Source organism: Emiliania huxleyi (genome assembly GCF_000372725.1).
Source record: "Emiliania huxleyi CCMP1516 unplaced genomic scaffold EMIHUscaffold_113, whole genome shotgun sequence".
In the NCBI taxonomy this organism is placed as follows: Eukaryota; Haptophyta; order Isochrysidales; family Noelaerhabdaceae; genus Emiliania; species Emiliania huxleyi.
In genome coordinates this window covers 48,857-63,533 of record NW_005201613.1, presented here as the reverse complement: position 1 = coordinate 63,533, position 14,677 = coordinate 48,857, and the positions used below count along the sequence as shown (strand labels likewise).

The window sequence follows — 14,677 nt, the reverse complement described above, 5'->3', positions numbered from 1 at the left end:
CCACGGTGCTGCTCTCCCCGTCGTCTGCGTCTGTTGGGACAGACTCGTCTTGCCACTCCGGCGCGCCGCAATCCCTCGCGCCGCTCCTGACGTGGTCCGCTTTCTTATCGACGTAGTCGTTCCACTACACCCAATCTGCACTCCACTAGTATGTCCATCAAGCAACCATTCACCGACCGCCGCCTTGTGCCGCCGCCTCACAGCCGACTCGCACCGCCGCCCGGCCATTCCTAGCGCCGTGGACGCGCGAGAGACGGCAGTGCTTCACTGATCCCTGCCGCCTCGCTCTTGTTCATTCCCTCCCTTTCCCATGTTCAGGTTCTCGATGACGCTTTACATTCGCTGGTTTGCTTTGGCGGCCCTTGTGGCCGGGACGGTGTGCGCCCTCACGCACGCGCCTACTGCGGCCTTCTCTCATTTTGCGAGTCTCCCACTGCGCAGGCCGGCGACAAAATCCAGACCACCCCGAACGAGCGCGACACCCTGTTCGCGCCAACAGCTCCATCGCCGGGACCCGCTCCCCTGCTAGACAGAGTGCTGCTCGTTGGTCTTTACAAGGACCGGGGTTCGTCCATCAAGTCCTACGCGCTCTCGGATGACGGCTCGCTCACCTCGATTGGCGACTCGAACGCCGGAGGCAATCCTTCTTGGATCGCAGCGGCTGGGCCTCGCGGCGAGGGCACCCTCACAAGCTTGCTGACGGTGAGTGAGACGGGGAACACGGTGGCCTCGCTCAGCCTCGGCTGCGACGGCAAGGTCACGGAGACGAGCCGCGTCAGCAGCCAAGGCGCCGGTCCCGTGCACCTCGCAACGGACTCCCTGGGCGAGCACGCCTTCGTGGCCAACTACGGCGGCGGCACCGTGGCGGTCTTCCCGGTCACCCAGGGCGGCGACAGCGCGGTCAGCCTGGGCGAGGCCACGCAGACCGTGGACTTCGGCGCCTCCGCGCACGCCCACTCCACCTACCTCTCGGGCGGCGGCGTCTACGTGCCGACGCTCGGCCTGGACCAGGTGCAGCAGCTGACCTTTGAGGGCGGCAAGCTGTCCAAGGCCCACGAGCCGCTGTCGGTGCCTCAGGACCAGGGCCCGCGCCACTTGGCCTTCCACCCGACGTTGCCCCTCGCCGTCCTCGCCAACGAGGGAAACGGGACCACCCAGCCAACGATCGAGCTGCTCGGCGTGGACGCCGCCCAAGGGCTCAGCACCATCGCCACTTACGAAGCCTCCGGGCCCTACAGTCCGCCAGATCTCTACCCTGCCGAGGTGCTGTTCTCGCCGGGCGGCAGCTTCGTGCTCGTGTCCGTGCGGGACGCCAGCACGCAGAAGCGCGACGGCATCGCCGTCTTCCAGGTCGGCGCCGAGAGCCTCACCTTCAAGGACTACACGGCAGTGGGTCATTACCCCCGGAGCATGACCCTGACAAAGACTGGGTCTCAGGCTGGCCTCTTGATTGTTGGCAACCAGAAGGACAACAGCCTGACGCTCTTGAACTTTGATCTCGCCTCAGGCGCCTTGCACAAGGCCGCCGAGGACCTCCCTCTCGGCGATAGCCCCGCCTTTGTTGGCATCTTCGAGACAGCCAAGGGCTGTGCGGCGCAAGCGACGTTGGTGTAGGTCGACGGAAAGCCTCAGGCATTTGTCGGCGGCATGGACGGCGGCGCAAGCGGCCCGGCCGAGCGGGAGAAAGAGAAACTGTGTTTAATTGTTTTTATTCAGCCGAAAGGCAATTTAATATTAATTGTCGCGACAGTTGAGTTCTCCACCCGCAAAAAGTAGTACGTGGCTGGGTTCACAGCGATTGTAGGAAAATGACGGGAACACTTGACGGTCGCGGCCTTCCGACTCGCGCCTCCGCCTCACTGGCACTATTGTAGCCCTGGCCGGTGCGCGTGCTCAGTTGAAGTTCCGGAGTGAAAATTCGAACGCGTTCTCTCACGGTGACCAAGAAATGTCCACCTCAGAGGCACCTCCGGAGGCAGGCCGCCGCACGCCGGCGACACAGCTCCAGCTGTCGAACTGACCCTCAGCTCCTCTCAGAGCGGGAACTGTGACGAAAGTTGACTGAGGCGGTTGTCAGGAACCATCATACGGATCACATGGTGGCTCTCTCATGACGGGAGACCGCCCGACCACTCCTGGGTGGCACTGCCACCGGTGTCGCTCGACGTCCTGTCGACAGCGTGCCGACAGCGACACAGACCATGTGGGACGCGTCGAGTATTGACCTCTACTGCTTACCCAGCCTTCGAGTGTATCCTGGCTGTGGCCCCACACCCACTGGTGTCCATCTCAGAGACCGCAGGAGGTCATGAGGGTCGATGGGAGTGCCAACCCCACAATGCCTAAAAACCCAGCCCAGTACGCACGCGCGTTGGCGTTCATCGGCGATTCTGTGGAACCGACAAACAATCACAACACGTAAAATAATAATATGCATGGATGCACTGGTTGCGAGCGGCTTTACATTGAGCAGACCCGTGTCTTTCTCGCTGTGGGTCCACCTCCACCTGGCGCAGCTCATCACGACACGCAATAAAACACGCACATGACTCAATGAGGATTGACTGCGGAGTGGGGACACTGGCGGGACGTACTCTACACGAGCCGTTGGCGCGACATTGCGAGGCTTCGTAAATAAATAAACCTGCAAAAGTCCAGAGACCAGACTATAGTCGAGCGCGTCGGAGAGGTGTTTCGACACCGAGTGTTTTGAACGTTTCTTCGCAGAAGAAACGTCGAGAGAAAAATCTCTCGCCGCCGCAGGCGAAGAAAATTTGGGCGGAGCGCCGTATCGATCACGGTGGGAGCCTCTTGGCCCCAGGCCGTGCCACGGCCGACTTAGCCGATGTAAGAGGCTCCCGCTGACCTTAGACCGCGCAAGCACCCCAGCGTGCCTAGGCACACTTAGACCCGCTAGGCGTCGAGGCTCAGAACTTAGACTACTACCCAACCAGTTCGCCGGCCGGCGAGATTGCTAGAGGTGGAGCAAGCCTGCTCTAGCCTCGCATGTTACTTCCTGTCGTCTGTTGTGTTGTTGTGCCCTTGTTTGTGTCCTTTGGCACCTTGGAGTGCTGGGGGGGGCGACAGGGAGGACGTGGCCTTGAGTTATGTGTACGCCAACTCAGGGTGTGTGGCAGCCAGCTGGCTGTGTGTCTTGTGAGCCTGTTTGTGTCTGTGTGTCGCTCGTGCGTGTCGTCATCATCTGTCCAGCGTCCACGCATACCGCGTTGGTGCCCAGTCCGAGCCTGACTGTTCTTCACCTTTCTACCTACCTACCTCAAACCTCTCACACAGCACGCTGTGGCACGACACAAGGGCGCGGACTGGCGCGGACTGGCACACACACCGCGCCGGCACATCCTAAAAAGAAGTTTACAAGAAAGCTCCCTCGCACGACTGGGCACGGGACTGGCGCGCACTGGCACTAACACAGGAGTTTACAAGAAAACTCCCTCGCACGACTGGGCACGGGACTGGCGCGTACTGGAAAGAAAAGGCGCTGATTGCTGCTCCAAGGCTAGGGCTATCTAGCCCGTAACCCGATCCCAATCATCTGGCCCGCTGGTGCGCTTCTTAGCCTAAGTCTTAGCTCCCCGGCCCTGGATGAAGGTGTGTGGATGTGCGGCTGCTATATAACACTGCACACGCTCCAAGTGCTCCATCAAAGGCGCAAAGGGTACCTCGCGCCTGTACCCCGCGAAGTCCGATCGTGGATGGACCAGCCTGGGGGGCAACGGCAGATATCCCGTAGAACGTACACAACCGGTCTCAAACGTACAAACAAGAGGAGGACGCGACGATTGTGATATTTGTGTGTCTGTGCGCATGAACTGCCCGGCGCGACGATGGTGTACACATCGCTGCCTCGCGAGGCCGGCCGCAGCCCACGTCGCACGTTGCTCGATCAGAAGCCGTGTGCCGCTGCTGCGCCAGCGAGTGAGCCGTACCGGGCTCCTCTCAAGGCTCTCCCGGGGCGAGCGCCTCGACCAAGGTAGGCCGTGCGGGAAGGGGCTGCTCGCCCCGACTCCCTATGCCAGGAGGCTGCGCCACATGCTAGTAGGATGGTAGCCGGAGCCACCGAATGCGCGGCCCGCCGCTCTCTCAGAGGTAGGAGACGGAGCCGGGAGAGAGGAAGGGGTTGCTGCTCACCGCAAAGCCAGGCGGAGAGAAGGTTTCCGCCTGCAGGTACGCGCACCGAGTTGGGGTGCGGGCGGTGGACGGCGTGTGGTGGGTGGGGGGGGGGGGGGGGGTCGGCTCGCCGGCTTGGAGAAGCCCGGCATCATGGAGAAGCCCGGGGGATTGTCGGTGGAGAGCTCCATGTCCAGGAGGTTCTCCTGAGGGGGGGGGGGGGGGGGGAACCTTTTTTTCCCCGGGTCCCCCCAAAAAATTTTTCTTAAAGGTCCCCCGGGGCCCACGGGGGATAAGCTCCCGGGGAAAAAGGCCCCCAAAAAAGGTGGTCGAAGCCCCCCTTGAAAATCCGGCGCGGGCGGGGTGGGCGCAAGGGGTCGGCCGCTGCGCGATGGGGCTACTCGGCGGGCGGCGGGTGGCACGGCCGCCTCCTCGGCGCTGAAGGGGGAGGCGGCGAGGAACGGATTCGCGCCGGACGGCTCCGGCGACGCCATCTCGGCCTGCACGTCCCCGGCCGAGAGGCGGTAGGACCCCTGGGCGGCCGCCTTTGGGCGCGGCGAGAAGCCGTGCGTGGGGCCGCCGGCGCCGTGCATCGATGCCTCGTGCGAGCTGGACTGCGGCGAGGAGGGCTCCTCCCAGCTGCCGCCGCGGATGCGGAGGACGAGGACAGTGCAGCTCCTGTGAGCGCCGTGGCGGGGGAGGGTGAGAGCTGGCCCATAGAGGGCGGGGCGGGAGGGCTGGGGAAGGGTGGGGCAGGGGTTCGCGTCTCCCTGCGAGAAGGTCGACGCAGCGCTGCTCGAAGGGGCGGTGCTCCCAGGTGTCGAAGTAGGTGCCCCGGCCGGCCGGCGCGTCGTACGCTCGCACGGTGACGCCGAGCAAGTCGTCCTCGCGCACCCACTGCCGCACGTGGCCCTGCTCGTTGTAGGCTTGCAAAAAGGGCTGGATGAGGGAGGCGCGCACCTGCGGGGGCACGTGCGGGGCGGTGGACATTGCTGCAGATGCCGTGCGCAGGTGCCGTGCAATGGGGCCGCACGGAGGCGCCGGGGGCGGGGGGCCGCTGGGGAGAGGGGGCGCGGCGGGGCGCGCCGTCTTCTTGAGCCATCCGGGGCCAACCTTTGCGGCGAGGGGCTCCCCCTCGGGTCCGTGGATGAGGAAGACGGCGCCCTTGCGCGACGAGATCAGGCTCTTTGCCGCAGCCTCACGCGCAGAGCGCATCACTTGGAGCTCCTCCTCGGAGCGGAGGGTCACGGTGACCCGGAACTTGTCCCCTTCGACGAGCGTGCCGCCCTCGATCTCCGCCTTTGCCTTGAGCAACTTGCGCACCGACAGCCGATAGATTGCCCACGCGTGCAGCTGCTCGTCATCCACGCCGACGCCAACCACGTGGCAGATCTTGAAGCGGCACGCGTTGCGGTCCTGCTTGCCTACGGCGAGGCGGCGAGTGCACGGCGTCGCGTCCCGCGCCCAATGCGCCGTGGCAGCCGCGGGGTGCAGGCTCACCAAGCTCCGAGAGGAGAGGGCCGATCAGCGCCTTTGAGAGGGGCTTGGCGAGCATCGTCTTGGTGAGCGTGGTGGCGTAGGCCCTCTCCTCGCCTCCCTGCTGCTCGCGCACCACCACCTCAAAGTCGACGGAGCCACCCACCAGGGCGTCGCCATCGTGCGAGATGCTGCTCGACGACAGCTTTTTGGCGAGGCCGCCGATCCCGCCCTTTGCCAGGACATTGGAGGGCAAGGATGGCATGGAGGGCGACTTCATCCCTTTGAAAGACGGCATCGAAGGCATCGAAGGCATGGAGAGCGACTTCATCGAGAGTGAAGACTCGCCTCGGCCGGGGGGGGGTGAGAGCCGTCGGGGCTGACGCAGTTGGGCTCACTTGGTGCCACTCCGGGTACCCCTTTAAGGTGGGGGTTCGGGTTCTGTGAAGAGGGTCGCTCGTCCAATGCGAGCCAGTTCGCTCGCGACGCCGCCGCCGCCGCCGCCGCCGGAACGACCGCGGCGGCCGGTCGAGCGGCCGCCCCGGCCAGCGGCCGTATCGAGCCTGCCCGCCGTCGCGAAGGTGTGGACCTCTCGCGCGCCACCGGCCGCGCGCGCCGGCGCGCCCTCGTCTCTCTCTCTAGCCCAGCGCCACGCCGCTATGTCTCTACACACACACACACACACACACACACACACACACACACACACACACACACACACACACACACACACACACACACACACACACACACACACACACACACACACACACACACACACACACACACACACACACACACACACACACACACACACACACACACACACACACACACACACACCCCACACACACACACACACACACACACACACACACACACACACACAAGATCAGCCAGTCACTTGATGACACCATGAAGTACAGCGATCGCAATCTCACTGGCCTCTCCGCAGGCCCCCCCGACCGCGTCGAACTCATCGGCGCGGCTCTCTCGGCTACGGGACCGGCCCCAGCTTCGGCTGAGGGCTAACAAGCTGCCGAGCCCAAATCACTGTGAGAGTCGTGATTTCTTGTTGGTTAATAAAAATCTCTCACACACACACACACACACACACACACACACACACACACACACACACACACACACACACACACACACCATCGCGACGACTCCCGTGCTCGCTCCTGGCGCAGGCGATCGACTCCTGACACCCATCGAGCGGATGGGCGCGTTCCCGCCGCGACCCGGTACTCTCGACCGACTTTTGAGACGGCCGCGACGGGCGAGCGATGTCGAGGGGGCTGTGGCAGTGAGAGAGGGCGCGCAGGAGGAGCTCCGTGGGGAGGTCGAGGAGGCGAGTGGGCGGCGGCGTGTCTGGCGAGGGCGCGGCGGTGGCGGCGGGGGCGAGGCGGCGCGAGCGGCGGCGGCGAGAGGACCGAGGTGGACATATGCACACATGATACATGCACATGCACATGCACATGCACATGCACATGCACATGCACATGCACATGCACATGCACATGACATGTACATGTACATGTTGTGCATGACATGACCCATGTAGGGTTGCCTAACGTTAACTTTGGGCCTAACAGTTGCGCTAGTGTTGGCTGAAATCCTCAACGTTGTTCAAGTGTTCACCCCAGCCCATGCTGTTACTGTTTGTTACTGTTGTTACTGTTGTTCAGCGGCCAGCAAGCAGAAAATGGCAAAAACCCCGGGTAAAACCCGAAAATACCTGGGATTTTCCGGGTATTTTCGGGTATTACCCGCACTGGACACTAGAGATCGTCGTGGGTCACTGCCAGGCCTTCCTTACTGTTGTTCAGTCGGCCTAACGTTAGCTACTGTTGTTGGGGGGCCCCACTGTTGTTCTGTTGTTACTGTTAACACTAGCAACACTGTTCAGCTCTTAACGTTAGGCAACCCTAGACCCACATGTGCATGCATATCGCGGTCAAAAGAATTCGTCGAATCCCGTTACGGGGTGTGGAGGGTGAGTTGAACAGGGGTTGTGCGCCAAGCCCTCCTGCTCGGCTCCAGCCGGTAGACAAGTCTTGTCATCAACAGAGTAGATGGATCTGACCTCGGGGCCGATGTGACCAAGCGCTGGTAGCGTGGTTTGACCTCTCACCCATGGTCTCACAGTGTGCCGGCAGTCGCCGAGCAGTGTCGCTCACACAAGCCGCAGCACAAGTGACTGAGGGCCAGTGAGGGCGAGCCCATCGCTGTCACAGCTGTGACAGCCGCACAGTAGGCTGTGTCAGCTGTGCAGAGTGTGTGAGCAGCAGAGGAGCTGCTCTCCAGGCTTCTGTCGCAAAGAGCTGCATGCCACCGAAAGCGCTGTCGAGGTTCGCCGAGCGCGGCGCAGGTTGGAGGAAGCCGTCACCGACGAGCGCGTTGGACTTTTCACTCCGGACAAAGACGGGTACACGCACACAAGCCGCGGTCGTGTACCCGTCTTAGCGGCGAGGCGCGGGACCGTCTGTGGCGAAGTGGGTCGCGTCCTCCGATTTTGTTGAACCCAGCATCCACACCCTTTATGGCCGTGCGACCACCGCAACCCCAGGGCGCGGTTACCGCCGAGAAAAGTCGACTGCACTACTCCAAGACCAAGTGCTCCAACCTCCAAGGGGTTTTCTGTACTCGAGTCCCACGGAAACACATCTCCCGACAAAAGTCAAAACGATGCTGTCACGCAAACGCGGCCACGCTCGGTCGCGTCCGGTGGGGGCGGCGCTTCCGCAGTCGCGTCAGCGGACTCCGCCACGCCTCCAGCTTCGCCTCGACCCACCGCTGCCGCTCCCGGAAGCGGCTCTCCGCCAGCGCGTACTGCTCGTTGCGCAGCACCGACGTGGCCGCCTCCCAGCTCCACCGCCTCGCCTGGTGGCAAGTGCCGGGTGGCGGTCAAGCCACGCGGAGCCCGTCTCCTCGCGACGGAGCGTCTCACGCCGCGCTGCCGCGCCTCGGCGCACGCCGCTCGGCCCATCTCCCGCCGCAGCAGCGGATCGTCGATCTGCGGGACACGGGGGCAGATTTGTGAAGTGGACTTGTGAAGTCGAGATCGTAGTAGCCGATCAGAGGCCTCTCTCACACAGCCGAATGCGGCCGAATGCGGCGGAAGACGTGCTCCTCTCGAGCGCTGGTGGGAGTACAGGGAAGACGGGGTTCAGCTTCTAGGCCCCCCGGCCAGCCGCCCAACCTTCGCCGCCAGGTCGGCCCCGTCGCCCGGTGTGAAGAGCAGCCCCGTCTCGCCTATTCACAGCTGTACTGTTCACAGCTGTACTCTTCACAGTTCGGCGTGAAGAGCAGACCCGTCTCGCCTATTCACAGCTGTACTGTTCACAGCTGTACTCTTCACAGTTCGGCGTGAAGAGCAGCCCCGTCTCGCCTATTCACAGCTGTACTGTTCACAGCTGTACTCTTCACAGCTGAGCGTGAACAGCAGCCCCGTCTCGCCGTCCGCCACCAGGCTCGACAGCCCGCCTGCCCACAGCTTGCGTGTGTGCGCGGCCCGCGTCTCCTTTGTGTCACGGCCGCCACCAGAACAGACAGCCCGCCGTGCGTCGGCGGCTAATCTCGGCGCATCTCGGCGCATCTCGGCTAATCTCGGCTAATCTCGGCTCAATCTCGGCTAATCTCAGCCCGCCGGCGTCGGCGGCGACGGCGGGCACGCCCGAAGCCATCGCCTCGAGCACGACGAAACCCAGCGTCTCCGAGTCGGAAGGCATCACCTGCGCCCAACCACCAGGACATCTCTCCCCATCTCTCCCCATCTCTCCCCATATCTCCGAGTCGGAGGGCATCACCTGCGCCCAACCACCAGGACGCCTCACCGCAATCGTGTCACGCGGCTGTCGCCCGGCGACTCGGCGGGCACTCACAAAGACGTCCGCCGCCGCGTACGCGCGCGAGAGGTCCTCGCCCTGCAGAACGCCTAGTAGAAATGAAATCGCCGATGGGCGGGGCTTTCTTTTTTACGAGAGGTCCTCGCCCCCGCAAAACGCCGGCAAACACCGCCGCCGCACCGGCAAACTCGCGGCGCAAACTCGCCTCCGGGCAGACCAGTCAGAGGGAGGTGTTGACCGTTGGTGAGGGACGGTGTGAGAGCAGAGCTGTGAACAGTACAGCTGTGAAGAGTGCAGCTGTGAATAGGACGGTGTGAGAGCAGAGCTGTGAACAGTACAGCGGTGAAGAGTGCAGCTGTGAATAGGACGGTGTGAGAGCAGAGCTGTGAACAGTACAGCGGTGAAGAGTGCAGCTGTGAATAGGACGGTGTGAGAGCAGAGCTGTGAACAGTACAGCGGTGAAGAGTGCAGCTGTGAATAGGACGGTGTGAGAGCAGAGCTGTGAACAGTACAGCGGTGAAGAGTGCAGCTGTGAATAGGACGGTGTGAGAGCAGAGCTGTGAACAGTACAGCTGTGAAGAGTGCAGCTGTGAATAGGACGGTGTGAACTCGCCTCCGCTGGCCCCCCGCCAACGATCGCCAAAGTCGCGTCCGGCCTATTCACAGCTGCACTCTTCACAGCTGCACTCTTCACAGTTCTGCTATCGCCAAAGTCGCGTCTGGCCTCGCGTCCAGCACCGCCCGCAGCAGCTCGACGCGCCTGTGACCGAGTCACCACCTTCGCTGGCCAAAGAGCCGAGACAGCCTGGCCGCAGCAGCTCGACGCGCCTATGACCGAGTCACCACCTTCGCTGGCCAAAGAGCCGAGACAGCCTGGCCGCAGCAGCTCGACGCGCCTGTGACCGAGTCACCACCTTCGCTGGCCAAAGAGCCGAGACAGCCTGGCCGCAGCAGCTCGACGCGCCTGTGACCGAGTCACCACCTTCGCTGGCCAAAGAGCCGAGACAGCCTGGCCGCAGCAGCTCGACGCGCCTGTGACCGAGTCACCACCTTCGCTGGCCAAAGAGCCGAGACAGCCTGGCCGCAGCAGCTCGACGCGCCTGTGACCGAGTCACCACCTTCGCTGGCCAAAGAGCCGAGACAGCCTGGCCGCAGCAGCTCGACGCGCCTGTGACCGAGTCACCACCTTCGCTGGCCAAAGAGCCGAGACAGCCTGGCCGCAGCAGCTCGACGCGCCTGTGACCGAGTCACCACCTTCGCTGGCCAAAGAGCCGAGACAGCCTGGCCGCAGCAGCTCGACGCGCCTGTGACCGAGTCACCACCTTCGCTGGCCAAAGAGCCGAGACAGCCTGGCCGCAGCAGCTCGACGCGCCTGTGACCGAGTCACCACCTTCGCTGGCCAAAGAGCCGAGACAGCCTGGCCGCAGCAGCTCGACGCGCCTGTGACCGAGTCACCACCTTCGCTGGCCAAAGAGCCGAGACAGCCTGGCCGCAGCAGCTCGACGCGCTTCTCCGCGCCGAGCCGCCCGACGTACAGCAGCAGCGGCCTAAAAAAGAAATCGCCCAGCGTCGGGATTTCTTTTTTACGAGCCGCCCGACGTACAGCAGCAGCGGCCTACGCGATCTCGGCCAAATCTCGGAGGGCGGCGGCGGGAGAGGCGGCACGAGTCCAGCGACAGCAGCGGCGGCCGGTGCGGCTGCCCGCCCGTCAGCGCGTGCCGGGCGTGGGAGTTGGAGGCGTTGAAGGCGGGCGAGAAAGTGAGCGTGTCGACGCCCTTGCGCCACACCTCGACGCGCCTGCAGCCGAGCGCCTCCCCTACCCCCAAAGGTACCCGAACCCACCCTCCCCTACCCCACGGTACCCGAACCCACCCTCGACGCGCCTGCAGCCGAGCGCGCGCAGCTGCTGCTGCAGCTGCGGGCTCGTGGCGAGCGTGAGGTCGGCGCAGTTGAGCAGCCGGGGCAGCAGCGCGTCTGCCAGCTTCACCGCGAGCCAGCGCAAGCCTGCGGGTCCGGGCCTTGGTAACATACACAGGCGAGGCGAGGCGAGGCGAGGCGAGGCGAGGCGAGGCGAGGCGAGGAGAGGAGAGGAGAGGAGAGGAGAGGAGAGCAGAGCAGAGGAGAGGAGAGCAGAGGAGAGCAGAGGGGAGCAGAGGAGAGCAGAGCAGAGCAGAGGCGAGGCGAGGCGGCGCCGGGGGTGGTGACGTAGCGCGCGGCGTAGACGGAGAGGTGTGTGTGGTACGAGACGACGAGAGGGACGGAGAGGAGGCGAGAGTACCTGCACTCGCGGGTGCGGGTGCGTGTGTGAAGAGTCGCCGTTCACACAGAGAGAGGCGCGCGCGAGGGGAGGCGCGCGCACAGGATGGCGGGCAGGGCGAGGACGCCGGGGGCAGAGACGTGGAGGAGGCTTGGCCTATTCACAGCTGTACTGTTCACAGCTATACTATTCACAGGGCAGAGACGTGGAGGAGGCTTGGCCGGAAGGAGCGGAGGGCGCGGAGGGCGACGCGGCGGCAGTCGAGCGAGAGCTGGACCTGACGAGGTGTGAGGAGCGTCTGCTCGGGTGAGGGTGAGGGTGAGGGTGAGGGAGAGGGAGAGGGTGAGGGTGAGGGTGAGAGTGAGGGTGAGGGTCAGCGGCGGTGGCGCGAGTGCAGTGTCGCCTGCTTGTAGAAAAGAAGGCGGAAGCCGGGCAGGTAGGTGATCGGTACGCCGAGGAAAGAGCGCGGCCGCTCCGGTGTGTCGTCCGGCGTGATCACAGTCACCTATTCCAGGCGAGGTGGAGGCGGTTCGGTGTGGTCGGGCGACAGCGCACCACCAGCCTGTGCACCTCGTCGCCAGCAGCGACCAGGAAGCGGAGCATCTCCTTGAAGCGATTGGAGTAGCCGCTGATGTGCGTGAATGGTGTGGGCTCCACGAGCAGCGCAACTCGGCGGGGCGGGTAGAGGTTGAGACGCGGCACTTGTGGTGGCTCGAGCGGCGTCGCCAGGTGCAGGAGCGCCACGAACAGCATAGAGCCGACCGCGCCCCAGGTGCGTGCCGCTGTCTTGCTTGGGGGTTCGTGGTTTGGTGGGTCGGTCAGCGTCGCGAGGACGGACGCAGGCGACGCCGCGCAACACCATCCCCGCCGGGATGGCTTCCTCCGCGTCATCGTCGTCGTCGCCGCCGACAGCATCGCCGTCGTCGCCCACACCACCCGCCGCCGCGACTCGTCGTCCCCTCGACGCGACGCTTTGCACCGTGCTGCTTGGCACGCGCGACGAGGGCAGCCCGCTCTGCAAGCTCGCGGGCCACGTGGACGTGCTCGAGGCCATCTGGGTGCTCGTGGAGCGCGAGCGGGCGCTCGACGCGCTTCGCGCGGACAAGGAATGCGTTGCATTCGCGCACGTGGACGACGTCAGCTTCCCGACGCCCAAAGGCCGCAACGTGAACATGATGCCCTTTCGTCTCGACGACCTCTCGACTCTGCCCGCCGACTTGCAAAAGGACTATGGCTACATGATCAAAGTCTGCCGCAACAACCTGAGAGGCTGCAGGGATGAGCAACGGAAGCCAAAGTACAGCGTTGGGCAGGCGAAAGCTCAGGCCACGCCAATGCCAGAGGACATGCGCATCGCCTACCTGACGGTGCAGGAGAGCGTCGTCAACGAGGGCGAGTCGCAGCGCCGCTCGGGCCTTCACACTGAGGGATTCGCGTACCTGCCGTTCGAGGCTGGCAAGCAAGAATGCGTGCGCGAACGGGTCTGGGAGCCTTGGGGCTACGGAGACGCGCTGCATGGCGAGTTCACCGGAGGCATATTCATGGCGTCGGATGTGGACGACTCTACGCACGTCTACAATTGCCGCGTCCCCGAGATCCTCGTGGGCGCGGGTGGCGATGTTGAGCACCTGCGGCCCATTCTGAACGAGATTATGCCGTTGTCCGCCAAAGCGCGCTATGAGGATGGCGCAGGCGACACCATCGGCTCGGCGCACCTGATTGAAGGCGGCGTGCAACGCGTTCTTTGGCCGATCAGCCTGCAGGCCGAGCAGCTCTTCTGGATGACCGACCACACGCCGCACGAGTCGCGGCCGCTCGAGAAGGGACAGCACCGATGCTACTTCCGGCTTGTCACCGGGCGCGTCGGCGCATGGTTCGCCGCGCACTCGACGCCCAATCCGCTCGGCACGCAGCCGAATGCGCGCATCATCACGCACGACAAGTTCACCGGCAAGCCGCCTCCCGCCAAGGGAGACTTCAAGGAGGAAGCGTCGGCGGCAGCAGCAGCACCACCAGCACCAGCACCAGCAAATGATGCGACCGAGGACTCCGAATTGACGCGCCTTGAACGCCTTGTGAACTGAATTGAGGTACTGTGGAGAGAGGTGTTTTGCTAGTGTGAGTGCGCCGTTTTACAGGCACATCATGCCGTTTCATAAGTGTATAAGTTGCATCGATGCCCGCGTACCTGAAGGCGATCAAGCCGATCACGCGCGAGCCGTGGACCATCGACCAGCAGGTCTACAACGCGACCTTCGACACGTCTGACTTTGGCAAGCCGACGCGCTACGGCATCGACATGGACCCGCCGCTCTCGGCGTACCGCCTCGACGACCCGCGCATGCGGCCGCGCGGCGCGAAGAAGGGGTGGGACTCGTCGACGTTCCGGCAGGTGCCGTACTCGCTCCGCGGCATCAAGCCTTCGGCCACGTCCACCGAGCCGTGGGTCAAGGACCAGGCCAACCGCGCGGGCGACTTTGAGGACACGGACGTGCTCGAGAACGAGACCGCGGTGCAGCTCGACAACGGCGGAGAGGCGCGCTTCAAGAAGGGCGCGTTCAACGCGTACAAGAACGAGCGCAACCGCAAGCTCCACGCCGACCCGTGGGACTCGTCGACGCGTAAACGGCGAGAGAGAGAGAGAGAGAGAGCGAGGCAGGAGCTATCTCCCGTCGAGTCTGTGCCCTCTCGGTCTGCTGCATTGCTGCGTCGCCGCTTGTTTGTGAGAGTCTATTAGGAACAGAGAATGATGACGCGCGAGGAGCGCCGGTTTCTTCCCTCCGAGGTAGAGCGTCCTGGCCTTCCTCTCCACTCGGATGTCCGTCTCCTGGTTCGCCCTTCTTCGAACGTGTGTTCTGTCATGTTGGGTCCGCTCGTGCACACCCCGTTTGCCTCCCTGCTGTATTCAATGAATCGATCGAGCACGTCGCTCCACGACGGAGCATTACTCTTTCCATTGCAC

The 14,677-nt window shown here is 63.8% G+C and overlaps 4 protein-coding genes across 4 annotated transcripts; 1 reads left to right on the top strand and 3 right to left on the bottom strand.

Moving 5' to 3' along the window:
* Positions 1 to 318: 318 nt before the first annotated feature.
* Positions 319 to 1,718, top strand: 6PGL2 (6-phosphogluconolactonase). The gene is made up of 2 exons (XM_005791361.1): positions 319 to 376; positions 442 to 1,718. Exons 1-2 carry the CDS (start codon positions 326 to 328, stop codon positions 1,612 to 1,614), a joined length of 1,224 nt encoding a protein of 407 aa, XP_005791418.1. The 5' UTR covers positions 319 to 325; the 3' UTR covers positions 1,615 to 1,718.
* Positions 1,719 to 3,728: 2,010 nt separating this feature from the next.
* EMIHUDRAFT_439931 (hypothetical protein) lies at positions 3,729 to 5,972 on the bottom strand. Its single transcript, XM_005791360.1, has 6 exons — positions 5,629 to 5,972; positions 5,215 to 5,552; positions 4,915 to 5,088; positions 4,551 to 4,865; positions 4,220 to 4,334; positions 3,729 to 4,179 (listed from the first exon to the last, which is right to left on the bottom strand). Exons 1-6 carry the CDS (start codon positions 5,933 to 5,935, stop codon positions 3,905 to 3,907), a joined length of 1,524 nt encoding a protein of 507 aa, XP_005791417.1. The 5' UTR covers positions 5,936 to 5,972; the 3' UTR covers positions 3,729 to 3,904.
* A 2,282-nt stretch (positions 5,973 to 8,254) lies between these two features.
* EMIHUDRAFT_361434 (hypothetical protein) lies at positions 8,255 to 9,663 on the bottom strand. Its single transcript, XM_005791359.1, has 5 exons — positions 9,618 to 9,663; positions 9,495 to 9,547; positions 9,070 to 9,344; positions 8,576 to 8,865; positions 8,255 to 8,493 (listed from the first exon to the last, which is right to left on the bottom strand). The coding sequence occupies exons 4-5, from the start codon at positions 8,597 to 8,599 to the stop codon at positions 8,305 to 8,307; spliced, it is 213 nt and encodes a 70-aa protein (XP_005791416.1). The 5' UTR covers positions 8,600 to 8,865; positions 9,070 to 9,344; positions 9,495 to 9,547; positions 9,618 to 9,663; the 3' UTR covers positions 8,255 to 8,304.
* A 1,110-nt stretch (positions 9,664 to 10,773) lies between these two features.
* Positions 10,774 to 12,468, bottom strand: EMIHUDRAFT_223825 (hypothetical protein; the record flags this gene model as incomplete). Its single annotated transcript, XM_005791358.1, has 4 exons — positions 10,774 to 11,005; positions 11,124 to 11,255; positions 11,327 to 11,462; positions 12,264 to 12,468. 4 exons carry the CDS (start codon positions 12,466 to 12,468, stop codon positions 10,774 to 10,776), a joined length of 705 nt encoding a protein of 234 aa, XP_005791415.1.
* Between the last annotated feature and the right edge of the window lie 2,209 nt (positions 12,469 to 14,677).